Source organism: Electrona antarctica (genome assembly GCF_951216825.1).
Source record: "Electrona antarctica genome assembly, chromosome: 21".
NCBI lineage: Eukaryota > Metazoa > Chordata > Actinopteri > Myctophiformes > Myctophidae > Electrona > Electrona antarctica.
In genome coordinates this window covers 9,096,342-9,118,758 of record NC_136802.1, presented here as the reverse complement: position 1 = coordinate 9,118,758, position 22,417 = coordinate 9,096,342, and the positions used below count along the sequence as shown (strand labels likewise).

Below are 22,417 nucleotides of genomic sequence, written 5' to 3'. Positions count from 1 at the left end.
CACGCACACACGCACACACACACAGTCACACACAGGTCAGTATACGTGCACACAGACAGTCACATGCTTGCACACCTTAGTGCAGGTAGGCACGTACACACAGATAACAATCGAGATTATCAGACCATTACGATACATAGATCTTTGTATAGATTAGAAACTGTGGCCTTACCTGAATATGTCTTTGAGATCTTTGGCTTTCTTGTTGGCAGACTGGTTGGGTTTACTGTCGTCCAGGAAAGCCCTGGCGTAGGCCATGGGACCTGCATTCACCTACCACACAAACAAGGGAAAATAAGGGACAATTAAAAAGAAGAAGAAAGAGACTAAAGGTCATTACACACTGGCGAATTAGCGACGCGAATTATTCGTGCGAATAATTCGCCTTTTTTTAAAACCAATTGAAGTCAATGCAAGCTTCCACATCAGTGGCGAATGTGCGAATGTGCGAAAATGCGACCGTTTTCGCTCTTTATTTGTTCGCTCCGGTGTTCGCTCCGGTGTCGAATTTTTAATTCACGTCGCTAATTCGCCAGTGTGTAATGACCTTTAGAAATACCTTTCTGAATCTTCATTTATTTATTTAACATCGTTCTATCGTCTGTGTTCCAAAAAGCACCTAATACAGTATATCCCCTTTGCTGAAACATTAAGGCTGTTTTCGCCAATGATCGTGCACTTTTCACCACGAGAAGAAAGTGCAGTCACTCAATGCTAATAGTATTTGTAGTAGACGGATAGAGAAGCCGTAGCACAATTTGAACTTTGCACCCTATGGCCAGAAAAACAATGTGTTTGACTGGATTTGACTGGATTGCTGAATTCCTACAATGACCATAATGCTTTGGTCCTTGTGCCGATGGGGCAGGCTGTGTGGAGCTGTGACTTGTAGTCCAGGAAGGAGCTCGTAGATCTGCTATTTTTCCAATAGCTAAAGTATAACTAGGGATGCCAACGATTAATCGATTTTCCGATTAATTGTCGGAGTCTCCGAAATCTAAAATCTAAAAAAAAAAAACGATCGCTTGTTAAGTGCCTGCCAGACAGACAATCAGATGAAATGAAGGCAGTTGTAGAGTAGAGTGTAGACTAGTGAACTGAACGTTTTCTGTTTATATCAAGTATTTCATACCAGCCCCTTATGAAACTACTTCTCCCCAAATCCAAATGGATTTAATTTTCCATCCTGAATGGCAGTAACTAGCATATAATGAGAGCTGAGAAGATCTCCACAAAGGTTTACTCATCAAAACTGATTATAAAACTGTAACCATCAAAGCATCCACTCAACATATAATGGTTATGTGACCATGGCATGTGCATAATATATGCACATGCATGGGGGGGTCCAATTAATCGATTATTAATCGGCAGAGCTGTAGATTATTCGATTTGGCTGATGGTCACTTTCTGGCATCCCTAAGTATAACATGAAACACCAAAAGATTTTTTTATATCGATTAATCCGGCAATTTACCTGCACCGAGACGCAGCCCTGCAGTTTGAGCTGCAGTTGGATCATGTCCACCTCCGTGCTGGAGCAGAGCTTGGTGAGCTCGGCGGTGCGTGCCCGCATCTCGTCGATGGCCACGTCCACGGGCTTCAGTTCCAGCTGCTTCTCGTTCAGCACCTCGATGCGCTTCTTCACGTAAGGGAAGGTGTGGGCAGCTGTCGTACACACACACACAATGCACGCAGCGCACGCACGCACGCACGCACGCACACACGCAACGCACGCACGCACGCAACACACACACGTATGTACACACACACACACACACACACACACACACGCACGCGCACACACACAAACACACACACACACCAATCAGTTAAGTACAGTACAACATACAGTACAGTACCAAACAAGTGGTCTTTGCCAAATCTAGCCAAAAATATTGCCTGCAAGAAAAGATGGTTTTCCGAACAAAATAATCCGGGACCCGACATTGACTTATTAAAGTTAATACGTTTGGTAACGTTTCGATAACTTGTAATGAACAAACAAAATTCTAGAAATTAAAAATGTAAGTAACAGGAAAGTATGTACAGAGCTCTGTGTAGACAAGAGCTCTGTACATAGAGCTCTTGTCCACGTTCATGGAATAAAGCAAAAATAAAATCTCACGACTGAAAATGTTACGATGATATTTAAGACATATTATCATTCTAAAGCTGTAATGTTGCTGCTGTTGTACATTATTATACAGCCAACCAGTCGTAGAAATCCCAGATTGACGCTTTTCATACTTTTATGACATTTCTGAGACCATTCAGGAGTGGCAGGCATCATGGGGAGATGCTTCTGAAATACTCCTTAATCCTAACACAACCAATAACCAGAAAATAGCTGATCTACAAGCTCGCAGTGCGACGTGTTGTGAGCTGGTAGATCGGCTATTTTCGGTGCGTGACATGCCGCCATGGAAGACATGCTGACTTCTATGGCATCCAAATTGAAAGTCAACTGACAACTGACAACTTTAATCCATGTGCATTGATGCTGGTATGAGGATGTTGGTTTTTCAAGAGGCTCTAATCCTCTTGAAAAGAGTGAGTCAACACACAGACGGAAAGGGTGTTATAGCAACAATAGCAATAGTCCTTCAATAACAGGAATCCGAATATGGAATTCTCTGGATGACAATTTAAAGGGTTGTACAAATATTACTGTTTGGATTGGATTACTGGCTTACAGTTGCATTACCTGATAAGCCATGAGATTTGAATGATCCTTAGCACTGACTTACCACTGACACGGTTAATACCGTTAATTTACTGTTAGTGCATTTTGACTGCATTTACATTTATATCTGCTCGTACGACACGAACATTCTGGGCCTTCCAAGTCCAGAAGGCCTTTGGTTTCTAATCTTTTTATCTAATCTCTGTGCATTTAATATCTTTTTTTATTGCTACTATTTTCATTACTCTGAGCTGCTTCTCTTTTCCTGTACCTGTCCTGTTTGTCATAACTTTGTAGAGAACACGGACAGGTGCGTCAGAGCCGGCAACAAAGTGTGAATAATGAGAGAGGAAAAAAAAGAGTTATCAGGTATCAGAGATACGTGAAGGTCGTGAGACCGAAACGTTGTAACTCAGCTGAATAAACTGCTGCTCTATAAGTGAAGAACTATTTTATTCCTCCCCTTTTCTTTCTTTTTCCCTTTCTCCCTTTTTTCTCCCATTTTCTTTCTCTTCTCATAACTGCGATACTGCCATGACAACTGCATTTCCCCAGTCCGATAAATACATGTCTATCTACCTACTTGTCTATAGACCTACTGTCTATCTGCCTCATAAAGTTTGAGAGTTGGAAACCTCATATGTCCCAAACTCGTACTTTTCAGGATTCAAAATTCAAAAACAGCAAAAGTAGCAGATCGACAAGCTAAAAGATAAATAAAAAATCAGATCTACAAGCTCACAACGCATTGCAGTGTGAATCTGCGTTGTGTGAGCCTGTAGAGCATGCGTGCGTGCGTGCGAGCGTACGTGTGTGCGTGCGTACGTGAGTGCGACCGTGCGCATGAGTGCGAACGTGCGTGCATGCGTGTGAACGTGCGACCGTGTGCGCGTGTGTGCCTATGTACGTGTGTTCCACATACTTGTGAGCACGCTCCTCCTCTTGCACTGCTCCTCCACGCCACCGTGCTTCTTCCCCGTCAGGGTGTAGGGCGTCTCGAACACGAAGCGGCTGATGTTGTGGGCCTTCTCGAAGTCAGTCTTCATCTCCGGCGCCTCCTTCTCCTCAAAGTGCGGCTTGACGAAGGTCACCTGGATGTAGGCCAGCTTGGGGTCCAGGTCCTTGGGGTTGACCTGCAAGCCAGCCAGGCAGGGAGGCATTGAGGACCGGTGAGAAAGGTCGTGTGGAGTCGACCAGTGTTGTTTTTGGCAGTGAAAATTGGTTGCTATAGACTATAGAGAATGTTTTGCCAAATAATGAGATCAATAAAAAAAATGAAGTTGATTGAACTTTTAAGTTCTTTTGTGTGGTTATAAAACGGCCTCTTCAAAAGTTTGCGGGCGTCTGTTGAATGTCGGTTTGGCATCTGTGGCTCAGTGGGGGAATGGTGAGGTTTTCATCTGTGGCTCAGTGGGGGAATGGTGAGGTTTTCCAAAGCAAACACAGGGGGATTTAATTAGGCAAATAACTCCTCTATATGAACTCAACTCATCATCAACTGGGACGTCTCGACACCACAATCCTGAGTAGTCTCTCCAGACAGACTGTTGAAGGGGGCGCTGTTTTCCCTTTGTTTTGCAGATGGGTTCACAGATTGAACTCTTTTTTGAAGATATTCTTTTTTTGCCTTCATTGATAAGTTACAGTGGCTTGACAGGAAATGGGGAGAGAGATGGGGGGGAAGACACACAGCACAGTTTGTTGGGATCGGGACTCGAACCCGCGACACACTGTCATGCTGGATTACCAGCCAAGGTGCCTGGACCGCCCAGGCCTCCCAGATTGAACTCTGAGTAAAAATCCACCCGAATAGTAATGTTTTACTCTCTCAGTGTTGAACTAACCATTAACTGTGAAGTGGGAACCGGCAAAATAATCGTCTTGTCAAATGCCGCTTTCTAACCCTGAACTGATATAGCAAGACATTGGGCTCTATTTTCGTCAGTGCTAAATTATTTACAATTCAAAAATGTTTTTCAAAATAGTAAAAAAAAAAGTCAAAGAAGTTTAGGTATAAGGGGTTTAGCACTGACAAAAATAGGGCCCTTAAAAGCCTCCCACCATGTGAAAACACACACACACACACACACACACACACACACACACACACACACACACACACACACACACACACACACACACACACACACACACACACACACACACACACACACACACACACACACACACACACACACACACACACACACACACACACACACACACACACACACACACTGATTACAGCTGCCGGCCTCCCCACCCTCTCTCCTCCCTTCACTGGGTTTTGGCGCTGTTACCTTGTTGGAGTCCTGAATGATGCGGACATTTTCCGCTCCAAACTTGTCCCCGTAGAGGGCCAGCAGGCGCTGGGAGATCTCGGACAGGCCCGTGAGTTTGGGCTCCTTGTACACGTACTCCTTCCCGTCCTCCTCCTCAAACAAGCCCTGGCCCGCAAGAAAACATACATTTGGCCGTAAAGAAAACAAGGCGATGAAGCTCCCTGTTGTTTTGGGAACAGTGCCCGTTCCAAGGCGCGGCAGAAAACGAGTTTGACAAGTGACAGACATGAATTCCTGGTGCTGCCACGTTTCAAATGTTCACATTTCATACATAATACATTAAATGACAACTTTAACGGGGAGGGGAGGGAATATGTATTTTTTTTAACAATATTTTACAGTGATTTCATTATTGTTATTTACTATAGTCCTACTAGACCCCAGGAAATTACATCTGGCCACAGTAGTTGTTTTCCATCTGAACAAACAACTGACTACTAGGGCTCTGCCATACTGTGGGTCGTAGGCTCAGTTTGTCACCTCCCCCTTCACATTCAATAGATCCCGTGATCTTTAATTTGTGATCGGCCCAGGGTGCCGGCCGGGTTCCGCCGAGCTGCCCCGTGTCCGAAACAGTGGAGAAATGACAGAGTTACTGTGTGGGGGTCCCCGGAACATCCAGACCCCCAGGAACGCACCCAGGGGGTCGGCCCGGTTCCGGCGAGCCACCCCGGGTCCGAAACGGAGTTACCGTGTGGGGGAATTAGCAGACAACACTCTCTCACACAAGTAAGAGTGTGGTATTCTCTCTCCCTCCCTCTCTCTCTCTCTCTCTGTCTCTCGCATGCACGCACGCTCCACATTGTAATTAGCAGGCAACAGTGCAACACTCTCTCTCTCTCTCTCTCTCTGTTTCTAGCTCAACAGCGCCACTTTGGCACCTGTTGGTACCCTAAACATACATACATAGGGACACAGGGAGGGACGGACATTGCTGTTCCTTGGAGTGGCCGCACCACTCAAAACCTGAAAGCAGGCTGTGAGAGCAATACTACGTGAAGTGAGTGCAATACTAGAACTGTATGTACATCTTAACGTCGCAACTAATAAATCATGCAAAATGAATAAATAGCCACACTTTCCCCACATTGCATTGCATTGTTATTAGAAAGTGGCATCTAGATTAGAATCTAGAATAGATCATACATGGGCAAACTGACGGCCCGGTCACATCAAGTCTTACAACACCACAAGGCCTCAGAAATGGAGCCATCTACTGTGCATTCTAGATGACTCCCATGGCCTTTCTGAGGCCTTGTGTTGTTGTAAGACTTGATGCAACATTGTCTGCCAGTCATATCTCCACAATCACATTAAGTAACGTACTGTAAACCCGTGAGTGAAGTGGTTATGACCGTACGTTGTGTGTGTGTGTGTGTGTGTGTGTGTGATGTGTAAACCATAAACATAATTTGAAAAAGCCTCCCTGTGGGGGACACCTACAGTAGTAGGAGCGGATATCACATAAATAAGGCTACTACAGCTGGTCTGGTTTTTATTGGGAACGCAAATCGTTCCCAATTCCGTGTCCCAGCTGGTCAAAACAAGCTAGTTATTCGACGGTCCATAACCAACGTACAGTAGTAATGGTCACGGTAATCCTTTGTGATCTCCGAGCCAGAGAGAAGGGTATCCGACCCGACACACCACACATCGTATACAGTAACATAACATCCGGTTGCGGTTTTTTGGCTCCTTCAAAAATAAGGGTTGCACGGGAATAATACTGGCGGTGTACGGGTGAATTAATTAATTGATCCAGTAATTGTTGTGAATTACTAGAGGTTCAGGCCCCTATGCGGCCCCTCTGACATCACCAAGTCATCAAGCTAAATTGTTTGCACCTGATGCCATGACAACACATTGATGGGCACAGCTGTAATAGGAACTATATAGTTACAGTATGGCCCAGTCATAGTGACATGAGCATGAGCAGAGATTGAGCAGGACAACATGGTTCCCATTATCCAGTTTGTAACATACAGTAAGGACACTCACCTGTCCATAGAAAGCCACTCTGAACAGTACATACAGTAACATACAGTAAGGACACTCACCTGTCCATAGAAAGCCACTCTGAAGTACGTCCCCAGCATCCTGCGTCTGGAGTGCATCACCTCCATGATCTTATTGTAGGCTCTGTGCAGGGTGTTGTACAGAGCACTCAGTTTCTGGAGAAAAAAAGGGAAAGAAATAAGGCGTCATTGGCAACGTGAGCCATACGGGAAAGGCGTCAAAAGGCGTCCTGTGGCATTGAATGAGTTTTAAGTCCATTATAAACTAAGTAGGAAATGCTGTGGCTCTATCTTGCGATCCACATAGAAAAGGCGTGGGCGGCTCCCGTGAGGATCTGGGACTTGACACAGTGACCATCCTGTGACATCAGTCAAGTATGGCGTCAGTCTTCTATGACATACTGTATCTATGATGAATGACTCCATATTTGGGCAATTAAAGTCCGATCAGTGTCACAGTGATGTAAAGCAAACGGTGCCAACACAAACATTAAACGCCATTAACAATAAAGAGACAATATGACATAAACGACACATTATGATGTAAATTTTCCCTTCATTGTCAATGCGTATAAAACCAATTAAAGACAAACATTAAACCTGTGTATAGGAGGGGCCCCTCCTAAAAAAAAGATTTTCAGGGAAAACCACTTCCCATCTGGATAATGTGGTGGGAGAAGGCTTGTGTGTATACTCCGCAGTTTTTGCATGCATCTTTGCAGCTTTGGTGGCATTCACACCAGGATGCTTTACTGCGACTAAAACGAATCCTGCTGCGTATTGTCGGAAAGCGCGCTTCGTTTGGGCAGGTGTGAAGGCTGACTATAAAGCCTGACTTCTTTCTTCAAATACCAGTACATTTCAGTGTTAAAAAGCTGTATTTATGTGATTAAATCCAACAGCTCATTACAAATACTGGATTTGACTTTGTCCTCGCCTACTACTGTAGTATTCTCACTAAAGCAATTCTCTCCGTTCCCACCTGTCTGTCTTCTTTCTCAAATGGAAACAGCAACCTTGTTAAACACATCTCCAATTGGTAAAAACAACAACAAAGCTTGTGCAACTAAGATATTGTGTAGATTGTTTAGAATAACGTTTGCTCACACCGAGAATAAAAGCTTTAGAGCATGTAGGAAAAAGCTGAATAATGAAAGAATACGCCCACACTGCCCAACCGCACGGTACAGGAGCAGATTTATTTAAGAAGAAGCAACGTCATCAGTGATGACTTAAAATAAACATGGCGTATTCTTTCATTATAAATTGTGTAGATTACATTGATTATGACGACACAGCTACTGGTTGTTGAGGTGCATTCACATCGGGCAAGACATCCTCGCACATTTGAACCACACAGGGTGGTCCAGACAGAGGAGTAACGTTGACTCCTTAGAGTAGACAAATTCAAAACAGACTGTCTTTAACGGACAGACACAATACAGTACAGAGCCTTCGCAGCCAAAATCACTAACGTGATGTGCCAGAGAACGCACGAATCAAGTGCAGACTGGAAAAACTTCTCACAGATTTGTATGCCTGTGCTTTCTTTTTTTATTAATATTATTATCCCATGATTTTGCAACCCATTTGTTTCACCCAGTGTCAATTATCTAGTGTAATCCTGGGTGCTACACTCCCTCTGCCAACCTGGGGAGAGTGACGGACTGACCCCATCCTTCTATGCATGAGGAGTCCAAGCCGCTTCTTTTCACCTGACTGGAGTGGTCAGTGGTTGGATGCAACGCGTGGAAGGACCACGTTATTCCAACCACTTCCTTTCCCCTCCATCAGGCAGCCCGGCTGGCCAGGGGGAGGCAGTATAGAGACCAGGATTACGGCATATTTTTTGTGAGGGTACCTACCCTGTAGGGGACACAGGGAGAACATGCAAACTCCACACAGAAAGGACCTTTCGCCAACGCCACCCAGGGTATGGGCACTGATGACGCGGAGGAGAGAACACGCCCACAGCTTCCCCAGCGGCAGCGGGAATCGAACCCAGGACCTCCTAGCTGTGAGGCGACAGCACTACCGACTGCACCACCGTGCCCCCATCATGCCCGTGCTCTCTAACATGAAAACATTAACCACTTTGCAAAGAAAATAACGGAATGGCTGCAGTGTGTCCGCCTTGTCACGCCGAGTGTGTGGACGATGTGGTACTGTACCTCAAACTCGTGGCGTTTCTCGTAGACGGGTATGATGAGCTTGGCGATGTGCGTGATGAGCTCGTAGCGTTCGGCCTTCCACAGCACCTCCACACACACCTCCAGATGTTCAACCAGGATCTCCTGGAAAAAAGGGGAAGTTTCAAGGATGACCGTTAACGTCACAATTATCGTTTATTATCACAGCAAACCGAACCTCAAACTGAGATCAAAGTGTGAGTTTAGAGGGCATCATTTTATGATGTCACTTTAACCCATTCTGACCTGAGATCAGATCTAAAAATGTCTTCTACATCCTGACCATTTTCTGAAAAAGCTATGTTTCTATGTCAGTCGTTCTTCGATTTTTCAAAAATAGCAGACCTACAAGCTCGTAGCGCGCCACTCGGTGGCGCGCTATGAGCTTGTAGATCTGCTATTTTTCAATAGCTAAAGCATAACATGATGCTAACACCAAAAGGGGTTCCTGCCCAAAATGGGTTAAACTTCCCCAGCAGCCACTGCTAGACATTTTATGACAATCTCTAATGCAAATATGTACAGAATATTTCAATGTAGTTTTGGTATATTTTAACGTGTGCATTGGTGAGTTACCACAGGGAACTGACTGTGGGTCGGGTAACTCAATCTGGTATCACTATTTTGGACATAGATATATTTATAGACATAAAGTTCAGTTTAAACTTCCCCAGCAGCCACTGCTAGACATTTTATGACAATCTCTAATGCAAATATGTACAGAATATTTCAATGTAGTTTTGGTATATTTTAACGTGTGCATTGGTGAGTTACCACAGGGAACTGACTGTGGGTCGGGTAACTCAATCTGGTATCACTATTTTGGACGTGATGTTATAGAGATAAAGTTCACTTTAAAGAAAACAATTATCACTGAATGTTTTTTTTCCCCCAGTAAAAATAGCAGCTATATAAGTTCGCAAATCATCGCGATATGACGTGTTGTGAGCTTGCCATTTTCACTGCATGATGATACCGTCTTAGAGTATAATTTACAATTTAGGCATTTAGCAGACGCTCTTAATCCAGAGCGATTTACATTAATCAAGAACAAAAAAACATGGGAATACATCACATATAAAAAGCATTTATCATGAAACATGCGTAAGCTACGAACATAACAGTGGAATATCTATATAATGAAACTATACTATACTGTTCTATACATATGTAATATGACGTGCTATGACAACATACAATGCAATTATAGGTTATGAGGTTTCCTCCCGACAGTAACGATATGTATTATAATATATATATATTTATTATGTATTGTGTCTGACCTCAGTGTAGTAAACGTCCTGCATCCCCGTGTCCTCCTTCATGGCCGCCTCCTCGTCGATGTTGCAGGTTATCTTCTTGAAGGCCGCCAGTCCACTGGGGAACAGCTCTGACGGAGACACACATTATTCAGTCCACTGGGGAACAGCTCTGACGGAGACACACATTATTCAGTCCACTGGGGAACAGCTCTGACGGAGACACACATTATTCAGTCCACTGGGGAACAGCTCTGACGGAGACACACATTATTCAGTCCACTGGGGAACAGCTCTGACGGAGACACACATTATTCAGTCCACTGGGGAACAGCTCTGACGGAGACACACATTATTCAGTCCACTGGGGAACAGCTCTGACGGAGACACACATTATTCAGTCCACTGGGGAACAGCTCTGACGGAGACACACATTATTCAGTCCACTGGGGAACAGCTCTGACGGAGACACACATTATTCAGTCCACTGGGGAACAGCTCTGACGGAGACACACATTATTCAGTCCACTGGGGAACAGCTCTGACGGAGACACACATTATTCAGTCCACTGGGGAACAGCTCTGACGGAGACACACATTATTTATACATAACATTAATGATACTGCGTGACACTGCATCAAATCATTGTGTGCATGAATGTGTGTGAGTGAGTGAGTGAGTGAGTGAGTGAGTGTGCGTGTGTGTGTGTGTGGGGGGGGGGGATTATAATTATATAATATTTTATCTTGGCGTTCGGCTCTGCTACATTCTTCACCCTGCTCGGCACGATTAAACACCATCATTAAACATTAAGAGCAGGGAGATAGATATACAATAAAACCCCTATGGGGAACATAAATAACAGAGCCCACCGGTGGTGGTGGGAGCAAACATCACATAACTTGAGTATAGAGGGTATGCGCATGCATAAAGTGAATGGCAGATCGAGTGGCAAATCGAGTGGCAAAGTGAGTGACAAAGGGAATTTAATGTTGTTTAAAGTAATTTCATGCAATCAAATTTCTGTTTGGATGTATGGGCTATCAAGGCCAGAAAGTAGTTTTTTGCCACTCAGTAGGCTTTCCCGCATAACCTCCTGGTATGATGATGATGTCACGCGCATACCCTCTATATGTATGCGCCCTTGAGCACTGCATGAAACCCCTCGAGTATATCTGACTGAACTAACTCCGCAAGCTACGTATCATTTCTCATGAAGTATTGTTCTCTTCTTAATGTAAATCGCTCAGGATTAAGAGCGTCTGCCAAATGGCTACATTTGTAAATTGTTCAGCTTACTGTATATCATCAGTTCAACATCTGTTTCTACCATAAATATCAAAATAAATCAACATGCACATTATCTCTAATGAACATACATAAGCGATTGTAGATGCACACTACTGTACACTACTGTACATCCACTCAGTGGGGGAAAGTGGCACGAAAAATTGCACGATTTGCATATCCTTTGTTTAAAGCGTGACCATCTTCACCGTATATCATATTATGGAAAGCAGCGAATGCTGTTGTCAGTTAGGAGACTGGCGGAATAATCCTTTAAGACTTGGGAACAGATACTACTAAATTAATGTCTTCTTTTTTTTTAATATATAACTTTGTTTATTGTTTTTTTCACAGAAGCATTATTGAAATACTGGAGTTGAAAAATAATAAATGGTGGCATTAACAGCTTCTCTTAATAAACCCTAAATTAATGTCTTCTAAATCCGTTTTCTATATGAGTGGTACTCAAACTTTTTCATGTCCACGACCTCAAATATTATTATGTATTATGTATTTGGCCGCCGAACCTCAAATCTCAAAATATTTTGTTTCAGAGACCCCCAGAAGCAAATATTTGAGTTAAAAACGATCGCTGTGAATGAACATGAAAATGAAAATGTGGCACAAAGTTTTGTGCCACATATATATATATATATATATATATATATATATTCAAAACTTTGTGCCACATTTTCATCAAAAATAGCAGATCTACAAGCTTGTAGATCTGATATTTTTCAACAGCTAAAGATTAAAATGATGGTTAAAAGTGGTCAAAAGCTATAAGGCGACACAAGTGTGTTCCAGATCCCAATGGCTTAATGGATGGCAAACGGCGGCGCGTGTCGTGTCGTTTGGTATTTACATGTATGGAAATAAAGAACCTAAACAAAAAACAAAACAAAACCCTGGCCAGAGAGAACGGAGGCTTTGTTTTAGGGTCTGTTAGGCTTTGTTCTGGTGTGGATAGGGCTGGATCATGTTTGCATACTGTATGTACATCTAGGAACTGGAATGGGCAGTGTGTCAACAGCAGAATGACACGCTATATCTCCTGAAGGAGGAGTGAATTTACAGAGGTACTGTACTGAGAGTGTTGTTGTGCCAAGTTCTCTCAGTGTCAATAACAACCAGGGATGTGCTGTGGTTATTTTAAACTAGTGTGGGGACTATGTCGCACGCACATGCTCGTGAGCAATGAAATAACCTCTTTAAAACCCATAGGGCTGTTTGCACGAAGAAGGATTAAGCCTTAATCTGGTTTAAATCAAGGTTTATCTATTAATCCAGTTGCACCAAACTTTAAACCTAGTTTTCACTAATCCGGTTTAGTTTTAAACCATCCTTTTAATCTTGGTTTTGTTTTTTTAATCTTGGTTTTCACAGTAAACCTGGATTAATGTCAATCCTGTTGCACCACTACTTTAAACTTTGATTTAAGTATCAATAAGGGATTAATTCTAAACCAGCAGGAGAGGAGGTTTAAATGAAAACAACATGGCAGCATATATCAGATGGTTTCATGAAAACGAAAGAGAAAACGAAAGAGCACCTCAAAGAAAAATAAGGGACCGTCTAAACCCAGTCGAATATTATGATTATGATGAATTTAAAAGGCGGTCCAGATTCAGCAAAGACTCTGTAATGACAATAATTGAGCTCTGAGTTTATACGTCTGTTGTTTTTTTTAGCGAGCGAGTTTTTATTATTATATATATTTTTGCTGCAGGCACTATAATTTAATTTAAACATTCTCAAATATGAATGAAATAGTAACGCTAATGATGCTCACGACTGCTGCTGTTTATTTACAGCAGCAAAACCAAGATGGCGGACACACAACAAAGTTTAATCCATGAATTAATCACAGTTTAAAGTTTGAATCACAGTTTAATGGATTTTAATCACAGGTTAAGGATTTAATCAGAGATCTGTTAAGCAATGCTTAAAATTAAGTGGTGCAACACAACTCGAATTAAAATTAATCCTTGATCAACAAATCCTTGATTAACACTAAACTAAGCTTTATTTAATCTTTCTTGGTGCAAACGACCCTTAGGGATCAATTTTTACTGTCTGAGTGTAAATGTATCTGAAATGAATGTGTGTGTGCAGGAGGACAGGGTGGAGGGTCTTACTCTTCCTGTGGAGGTACTCTGCCACCAGTGCAGCTACGTGGATGTAACACATCGCCGCCTGTCGACACAAAGAGCAAAGATAGAAGGACCCGGTGAATATCATCACCGTCTGTCTTCACGTCAATTAATGCCCTACTTACTACTTCATAACACAAGAGTGTCGCACGGAAGCAGTGAAAACAGCAGATCTACAAGCTTATGGATCGGCCATTTTCACTACTTGACTATGTTTTGAAAGCAATAGTAACAAAGGAATGGTTTTGGACACACAAGGTTTCCTCAATATTTAACTTTTACTGTACATGGAAAAGGAGAGGTCAAGGCCAGGTCTGTGGTCACTATGGAGATATAAATATAACTGCACACATAAATGGACACACACACAGAGGGAGAGAGAGAGAGAGAAAGAAAGACAGACAGAGAAACTGAGACCGGATTAGAGTTATGTTTGTTCATGTGGAGTCCAGGTTATCCGAGCCAACCTTTCTGTAACCTTTCTGTTATGATGTGTTTTAACTGGGCAAGAGTATAGGCTGTACAGGAAAGATAAAGTAGCATGCGTGCATGTGTTTAAACACTTCTACAGTTACAAGACAAGACATTAATCTGTTTGGGGGATGGAGCTCTCCCAAACAGGACCCTGCGTCTCCCAGGGACAGTGTTCTGCTCCACACGTCCCAAACAGGACCCTGCGTCTCCCAGGGACAGTGTTCTGCTCCACACGTCCCAAACAGGACCCTGCGTCTCCCAGGGACAAGTGTTCCGCTCCACACGTCCCAAACAGGACCCTGCGTCTCCCAGGGACAGTGTTCCGCTCCACACGTCCCAAACAGGACCCTGCGTTTCCCAGGGACAGTGTTCTGCTCCACACGTCCCAAACAGGACCCTGCGTTTCCCAGGGACAGTGTTCTGCTCCACACGTCCCCAACAGGACCCTGCGTCTCCCAGGGACAGTGTTCTGCTCCACACGTCCCAAACAGGACCCTGCGTCTCCCAGGGACAGTGTTCTGCTCCACACGTCCCAAACAGGACCCTGCGTCTCCCACAGGGACAGTGTTCTGCTCCACACGTCCCAAACAGGACCCTGCGTCTCCCAGGGACAGTGTTCTGCTCCACACGTCCCCAACAGGACCCTGCGTCTCCCAGGGACAGTGTTCTGCTCCACACGTCCCAAACAGGACCCTGCGTCTCCCAGGGACAGTGTTCTGCTCCACACGTCCCAAACAGGACCCTGCGTCTCCCAGGGACAGTGTTCTGCTCCACACGTCCCCAACAGGACCCTGCGTCTCCCAGGGACAGTGTTCTGCTCCACACGTCCCCAACAGGACCCTGCGTCTCCCAGGGACAGTGTTCTGCTCCACACGTCCCAAACAGGACCCTGCGTCTCCCAGGGACAGTGTTCTGCTCCACACGTCCCAAACAGGACCCTGCGTCTCCCAGGGACAGTGTTCTGCTCCACACGTCCCCAACAGGACCCTGCGTCTCCCAGGGACAGTGTTCTGGTCCACACGTCCCAAACAGGACCCTGCGTCTCCCAGGGACAGTGTTCTGCTCCACACGTCCCAAACAGGACCCTGCGTCTCCCAGGGACAGTGTTCTGCTCCACACGTCCCAAACAGGACCCTGCATTTCCCAGGGACAGTGTTCTGCTCCACACGTCCCCAACAGGACCCTGCGTCTCCCAGGGACAGTGTTCTGCTCCACACGTCCCAAACAGGACCCTGCGTCTCCCAGGGACAGTGTTCTGCTCCACACGTCCCAAACAGGACCCTGCGTCTCCCAGGGACAGTGTTCTGCTCCACACGTCCCAAACAGGACCCTGCGTCTCCCAGGGACAGTGTTCTGCTCCACACGTCCCAAACAGGACCCTGCATTTCCCAGGGACAGTGTTCTGCTCCACACGTCCCAAACAGGACCCTGCGTCTCCCAGGGACAGTGTTCTGCTCCACACGTCCCCAACAGGACCCTGCGTCTCCCAGGGACAGTGTTCTGCTCCACACGTCCCAAACAGGACCCTGCGTCTCCCAGGGACAGTGTTCTGCTCCACACGTCCCAAACAGGACCCTGCGTCTCCCAGGGACAGTGTTCTGCTCCACACGTCCCCAACAGGACCCTGCGTCTCCCAGGGACAGTGTTCTGCTCCACACGTCCCAAACAGGACCCTGCGTTTCCCAGGGACAGTGTTCTGCTCCACACGTCCCAAACAGGACCCTGCGTTTCCCAGGGACAGTGTTCTGCTCCACACGTCCCCAACAGGACCCTGCGTCTCCCAGGGACAGTGTTCCAGGGACACACGTCCCAAACAGGACCCTGCGTCTCCCAGGGACAGTGTTCTGCTCCACACGTCCCAAACAGGACCCTGCGTGTCCCAGGGACAGTGTTCTGCTGTCCCAAACAGGACCCTGCGTCTCCCAGGGACAGTGTTCTGCTCCACACGTCCCAAACAGGACCCTGCGTCTCCCAGGGACAGTGTTCTGCTCCACACGTCCCAAACCTTTCTCCCTTCTGGCTCCAAAACTTCCCATCACTGCACTTCCCATCACAGTCAGAACTGCAGCCTCACTCCCAATCGCCGTAGTCTGAAGACTCCACCATGGCCCGTAGCACTTGCCCTAGCCTAGCCCCCTTAGATAGCACTTTATGTAGACTTTGTTAGGATTTTAAACAGACTTATAGCTTGTTACGTAGACAGCACTAGAACTGCATTTTTATGTAGTCATAGCACTTTATAGTACACATATAATACGTATAATATATTATATAGTATAGTATGTATAGTTTACCACTGTTACGTTCTTAGTTTACGCTTGAGTCATGATAACTACTTTTTATATATGTGATGTATGCCATGCTTTTGTTATTTGTTTTTGCTTAATGTAAGTCGCTCTGGATTAAGAGCGTCTGCTAAATGCCTAAATTGTAAATTGCAATACCACATCCTTGTCCCTCGTGTGCAAACGGTGTTGGGTAAATGACTTGCACAAAGCAAATACTGCAAATGCCTACGGTGGTTTGCAGTTCTTTATTGTGGTTAACCATTTTGCCTACCATCTATCATGTATTATGGCACACACACTGTACATACAGTACAAGTACAGTGTCACAATTTGCTCAGTGACTGAGTGCGGTAATCATTATTTGTTTCCCTTTCAACGGCCATTTATCGGCAAAGACAAGGCTATTGGTAATAGAAAAGGTAAGCAAAGGCATTTCTTTCTTGTCATCAGCACACAACAAAACATCAACACAATTTGAACATCTAATACCCAGCCAGAGGGGAATCTCCATTGGCCAAAGGGGAATTTAGGCTTCAGGGTTACAGTCCCCTAGTGCAGCCATGGGTGGGCCTGGGCGGGCCGAATTGAGTTTGCTTTTTATATAATAATAAATACATGAATAATTTCTTTCTTTCTTTCATTAAAATCGTTTTTTCAGGGTTTTTTTAACCCATTTTTCACCCCTGTTTCAATTATCTAATGTGATCCTGGGCTCTACACACCCTCCGCCAACCTAGTCCCCATATATGGGGGACATGGGGAGAGCAACGGACTTGAACTCATGCTTCCTTCATGCCTGAGTTGCTCCTTTACACCTGCCAGGGGGGAGTTTCCCTGGTTGGACGTAGCGCGTGGAAGGAACACCAGTTCCTTTCCCCTCCATCAGGCTGGCCAGGGGGAGGCAGTTTAGAGACCAGGATTACTGCATGTTTTTTGTGAGGGTACCTACCCTAGGGGACACGAGGAGAACATGCAAACTCCACACAGAAAGGCCCTTTAGCCAACCCCGCCTTGGGTATGGGCACTGATGACGCGGAGGAGGAAACACGCCACCAGCACCCACAGCGCCCCGAGCGCTGTGGGACCTTCTAGCTGTGAGGCGACAGCACTACCAACTGTGCCACCGTGCCCCCCCTCGTTTTGTTTTTTGCGTGATAGTCTTTTCGTCCGTTGGTTCTTTTTCGATCCGAGTCTGCCTAGCTCTGTCTGGCCTCGGTACAGTTCGCCTCTGTCTGTCGTCGTTGATCCGCAAAACAAACTACACATCCCAGAAAACTGAGCTCCCAGCCTCCCAGAAAGCTTTGACCCGGTAAAGCGGAAATGTTAGTTTTTGTGGAGCAAAACGTTGCATGGTATTATGCCTATGAGGAATTACAATCAGATAAACTAAAGATTCTCGGAGGAGGAGGATCTAATAATAATACGTTAAAAGATTTTGCTTTTGTTATTATCGAATGGTCCGCTGATGAGGTGCCTAATCTTCCAACCCACTGCCGTCGGCATCAGCAGCATGGAATAGGAGTTTTATTGTTTTCACGTTCGTTCACCCATTCAAAGGCTATGCAAAAGGTAGTTCCACCGTGCCTCAAGCCCGTGGTAGGCTAACCTGGTGCATCTCAGAGGCAGGACAGGTAGCAAGAGGATGGAAGGCACTGGAGCATCTCACCTGACGAACATGACGTGACAGATACATCGAAACGTTGAACCCTGTGAACTCAAAAGGGATTAATCTGTCTGAGATGAGTGCCATTCAAAGGCCATTTAGTGCTTTTGAAAGAATATCCACCAGACACAACGTTCAACTAATCCATCACCAAACTGGGCTTGGCTGGACTCCCTCCTTGTCAAAAAGACTTCCAGGCAGCTTAGATTGGCCATGATACGATGTCAATGACAACAATAAACCAGGGATAATAAATCTGTGCCCTGCTGTTGGCATTTGGCAAGGAGTGGCTCTGGGCAGACTGTAAACACTGTGAGCTCCCACGATGTACCGTGTCTTGCGCCGTAGATAAAGATCCGTGCTTGGTTTGGTGTCAGACAGAGTTTTAGTCGCAGATGTCTTAACCCATTCAGGCCTGACGTCGAAATTTAAAAAAAAAAGTTTTCTAAATCATGACAATTTTCGGAAAGATTTGAAGCACATTTTAACGATTTTTCAAAAATAGCAGACCTACAAGTTCATAGCGCGCCACTCGGTGGCGCGCTATGAGCTTGTAGATCTGCTATTTTTCAATAGCTAAATTATAACAATGTTTAAAACACCAAAAGGGGTTCCCGCCCCAAAATGGGTTAATGGTTAATGTGGTTAAACGCTAACGTGACATGGATGCGTTCCAGGTCTCAATGGATTAAGTTGCGCCGTAGATAAGATCCCGTGCTTTGTTGGATGTATAAGAGTTTTAGTTACGGATGGAACAACAATCCGTTTCTATCAATGCACATGATCCCCATGTGTTTCAGGCAAGGTCATTGCCCTTGTTTTTTCACGACTCTCTTGGTGCACAAAGTAAACACTTATGTGTGTGTGTGTTGAAATTGTACGAGTGGCTACTGCTGCGGCCACTCGTACAAGTACCCAAAGTACCCAAAGCAGCAAGCATGCAGCAGGAGATCAACATGGGATGGGCACATTATCAAATTAAATAAATATAATATTTGTGTAAAAAGTGTATCTGTATCTGTCTTTAAAAGTTATGATGAATTGAAAATGGAGGACAAGTCTTAAGTTTTCTGGTTTTATCCTCTTAGCAGATTTTGTATTGACATTTAATACAGTTTTCATTCAATCAATCAATTTCAATCAATCAATAAACAGACATACAGACAGACAGACAGGGAAGGCAAGCCATCCGTCACCTCAGACAGGTCTCCGTTCTTGAGGTGTGCGCGGGCCATGCTGTCCAGCCAGGTGCGTCGGAGCTCGGGCGTGCTGGCGTAGGAGCGAGCCAGGCTGTACTGGAGGTCCAGCAGCATCTCGGGGTCCTTCTCGTGCTCGCGCATCTGAGCCGTGGCCATCAGCACCGTGCGGATCCGCTTGGTCAGGCCCTTCACCTCCGACGGGAAGGCCGTGGACTGTGCGTGAGCGAGCGCCACATGCAAGCACGCACGCACACACGCACACACGCGCGCACGCACACGCACACGCACACGCACACGCACGCACACACACACACACACACACACACACACACACACACACACACACACACACACAGATGAATGTCATGAAATATAATAATACACAAGATGTTTGTCATTGTAAATCATTAAAGATGGAGTGCCGTGGTTTTTTCCCCACCCTATAACATGATCATCAGGTATTATTATTATATAAGGAGGAATCATTTTTTTCAAAAAAAGTGTACAGTATTTGTTAAAATGTCGTTTTTATGTGGACACGTCCACCAGTTCATTAAGTATGCCTGGTTTTCCTGATGGGTGGTGATGGGTGGTGATCCACCTGAACTGAAGCCGCACCCCACAGCTGTAGTTGTATGATAAAGGGGGAGGGGTCTGGGGTTGATATTGTGATGTCACTATATTGCTGTTATTTTCATTGGCACGTTTGACTGTCAAGGTTTCAGCCTCCACAAAGAAATACAAAGGGAAGACATCACTGCACATAACAACCACACCAAGGGGTCTAATGAAGTACTGTCACCTCGTAAACACATGAAAAACTGGATAAAATACAAAAATCACGGCACTCCATCTTAAAAATAATTGATAGAAATATTTTTGTAAATCTCTATGGGAGCAAAATAGTACCACAGACGAATAACAGTCTAAGTCCACACTATTGATCCATAATATATAAATGATAGATAAGGGTTCAGGACAACGAGGCCTTTTCGTGGAGGGGTCAGTCTGAAATTTGGACTTAAGACTGTTGTTTTTCGTCTGTGGTACTAATGGCTGATTTTTCAGTAGAACCAGAAAACCACGGCCACTGCTATGTCATATCAGAGCCCTGATCAAGCCCAATGGGCGAGGTTATGCAATATTATGCATCCTCTTCATGTACTGTGTGCGTTTGTGTATCACTTTAAACAAACCACATGGATTACAGGGCCAACCTCACATGGCGAGGAAAGCCTTTCCTATCCATTGTCTGCTTGTTTGGATCAGGGGTGGTTTTGTCTTTTCTGCCTTTATTGATAGTATCAAGTGAAGAGAGACAGTTAAGAGGGAGAGAGAGAAGGGGAGAGACACGCTAGCCTGGCTAATAAGCCAGACTAATATCACACAACACTGTCGCGGTATATTAGTCTGGGCTGGCTCCACTTGGATTTCATTTCCCGGGGGGCGGGTTCAAACATTTTCTCTTTGATGCAATTGGTCAGAGCTACTGTCAGTCAAAAGTCTCAAGCATTGAACGTCACTGTACCAAAGCCCGCCCATATTGCATACCGTGTCCCGATTGGTCCGACCTGTTCTCGGTTGTAGGAAAAAGGCGTGCTACTGAGCCTCGCCAGACCGTAATCCGCTGGTAGGCAATTTTTTTTTGCCAACGGCTGATTCGGTCTGGTTTATTAACCAGGCTAGAGACACGCAGCAAAGGACGTCATGAACGAGACTCGAACAAAGCCTATATGTGGCATTATGCGCCTGGACCACTTGGCCAGCGGGCGCCCCAGGGTTGGGCAACTTTGACGATGGAGAGGGCCACTATATTATTTCCACACCCCTCACTCCAGAGGGCCACATTGCATATTACTGTCGTAGCAAAAATAGCCGATCTACAAGCTCAAAACACGCCGCACTGCGACACGTTTGGCACATGTGGCCCCCGGGCCGCCAGTTGCCCATGTATGGTTTGAAATGTTCCCGGAGAATAAACACAGTCATGTTTGGATTGCTCGCAGATTCCCAACATAGTGCTAAGTGTATACAACTTGTCCTGGGAAGAGAGAGCTCTGTGTTTCTAAGTGTTTCTCTCAGCTAATAACTAATGGGATGGCAGTAAGTTAGTGATCTCTCATCACTAGTGTATACGTAACAGGAACTGTAGAGAGAGAGAGAGAGAGAGTGTCCCTAAGTGACAATTTGCTTTGACAGATACTGGCTTTCAAATAATCCAGTGTTGATTTTGACAGCACATTTCAGGACGTAGCTGACCATTTGGTTGCCCTACTCGTATGGTATTTGTGCTGTTCTTGGTCATAGTACATTAGTCGACGAAATCAACACGGTTTCAACCCCCCTCTGTTACCTTCATGGCCTTGTCGCTGTTGGCGAAGTTGTTGATGATGGACAGAGATTCCTGGAAGCGCGAGCTGCCCGTCAGCGCCACGTCAGAGATCAGCTGGCTCACGGCGATGATGATCTGCGACGCACACGCACACAGTCACACACTTACTTTTCAACTTAGGCATTTAGCAGACGCTCTTAGCCCATAGTGACTTACAGTAAGCACAAGAAGAACACATGGTAGTCATCAAGAATCATACGTACGATAAGAACATAACATCTGTCTAACAGTTGAACATTCTGGACACACACACACACACACACACACACACACACACACACACACACACACACACACACACACACACACACACACACACACACACACACACACACACACACACACACACACACACACACACACACACACACACACAGGAGTGAGGGAAGATGCAGAGGAGGTGAAAGAAGAGGAGAAGATGGGAGGGAGTGAGGGAAGATGCAGAGGAGGTGAAATAAAGAGGAGAAGA

General features: G+C 45.2%; 1 protein-coding gene across 4 annotated transcripts in view; it reads right to left on the bottom strand.

The window, feature by feature from the left end:
• The window catches only part of dock11 (dedicator of cytokinesis 11), a 115,573-nt gene that overhangs the window by 4,395 nt on the left and 88,761 nt on the right, over positions 1–22,417 (bottom strand). For 3 of the 4 annotated variants that reach the window (XM_079491133.1, XM_079491135.1, XM_079491136.1), the window contains 10 exons: positions 21,910–22,023; positions 19,554–19,769; positions 13,918–13,975; positions 10,516–10,622; positions 9,215–9,337; positions 7,086–7,199; positions 4,987–5,133; positions 3,609–3,819; positions 1,478–1,668; positions 173–273 (listed from right to left, as the gene is read on the bottom strand). In XM_079491133.1, coding sequence (XP_079347259.1) covers positions 173–273; positions 1,478–1,668; positions 3,609–3,819; positions 4,987–5,133; positions 7,086–7,199; positions 9,215–9,337; positions 10,516–10,622; positions 13,918–13,975; positions 19,554–19,769; positions 21,910–22,023 — 1,382 coding nt within the window. The remainder of the gene's footprint in view (positions 1–172; positions 274–1,477; positions 1,669–3,608; positions 3,820–4,986; positions 5,134–7,085; positions 7,200–9,214; positions 9,338–10,515; positions 10,623–13,917; positions 13,976–19,553; positions 19,770–21,909; positions 22,024–22,417) is intronic. The other variant, XM_079491134.1, reaches the window with a different exon arrangement.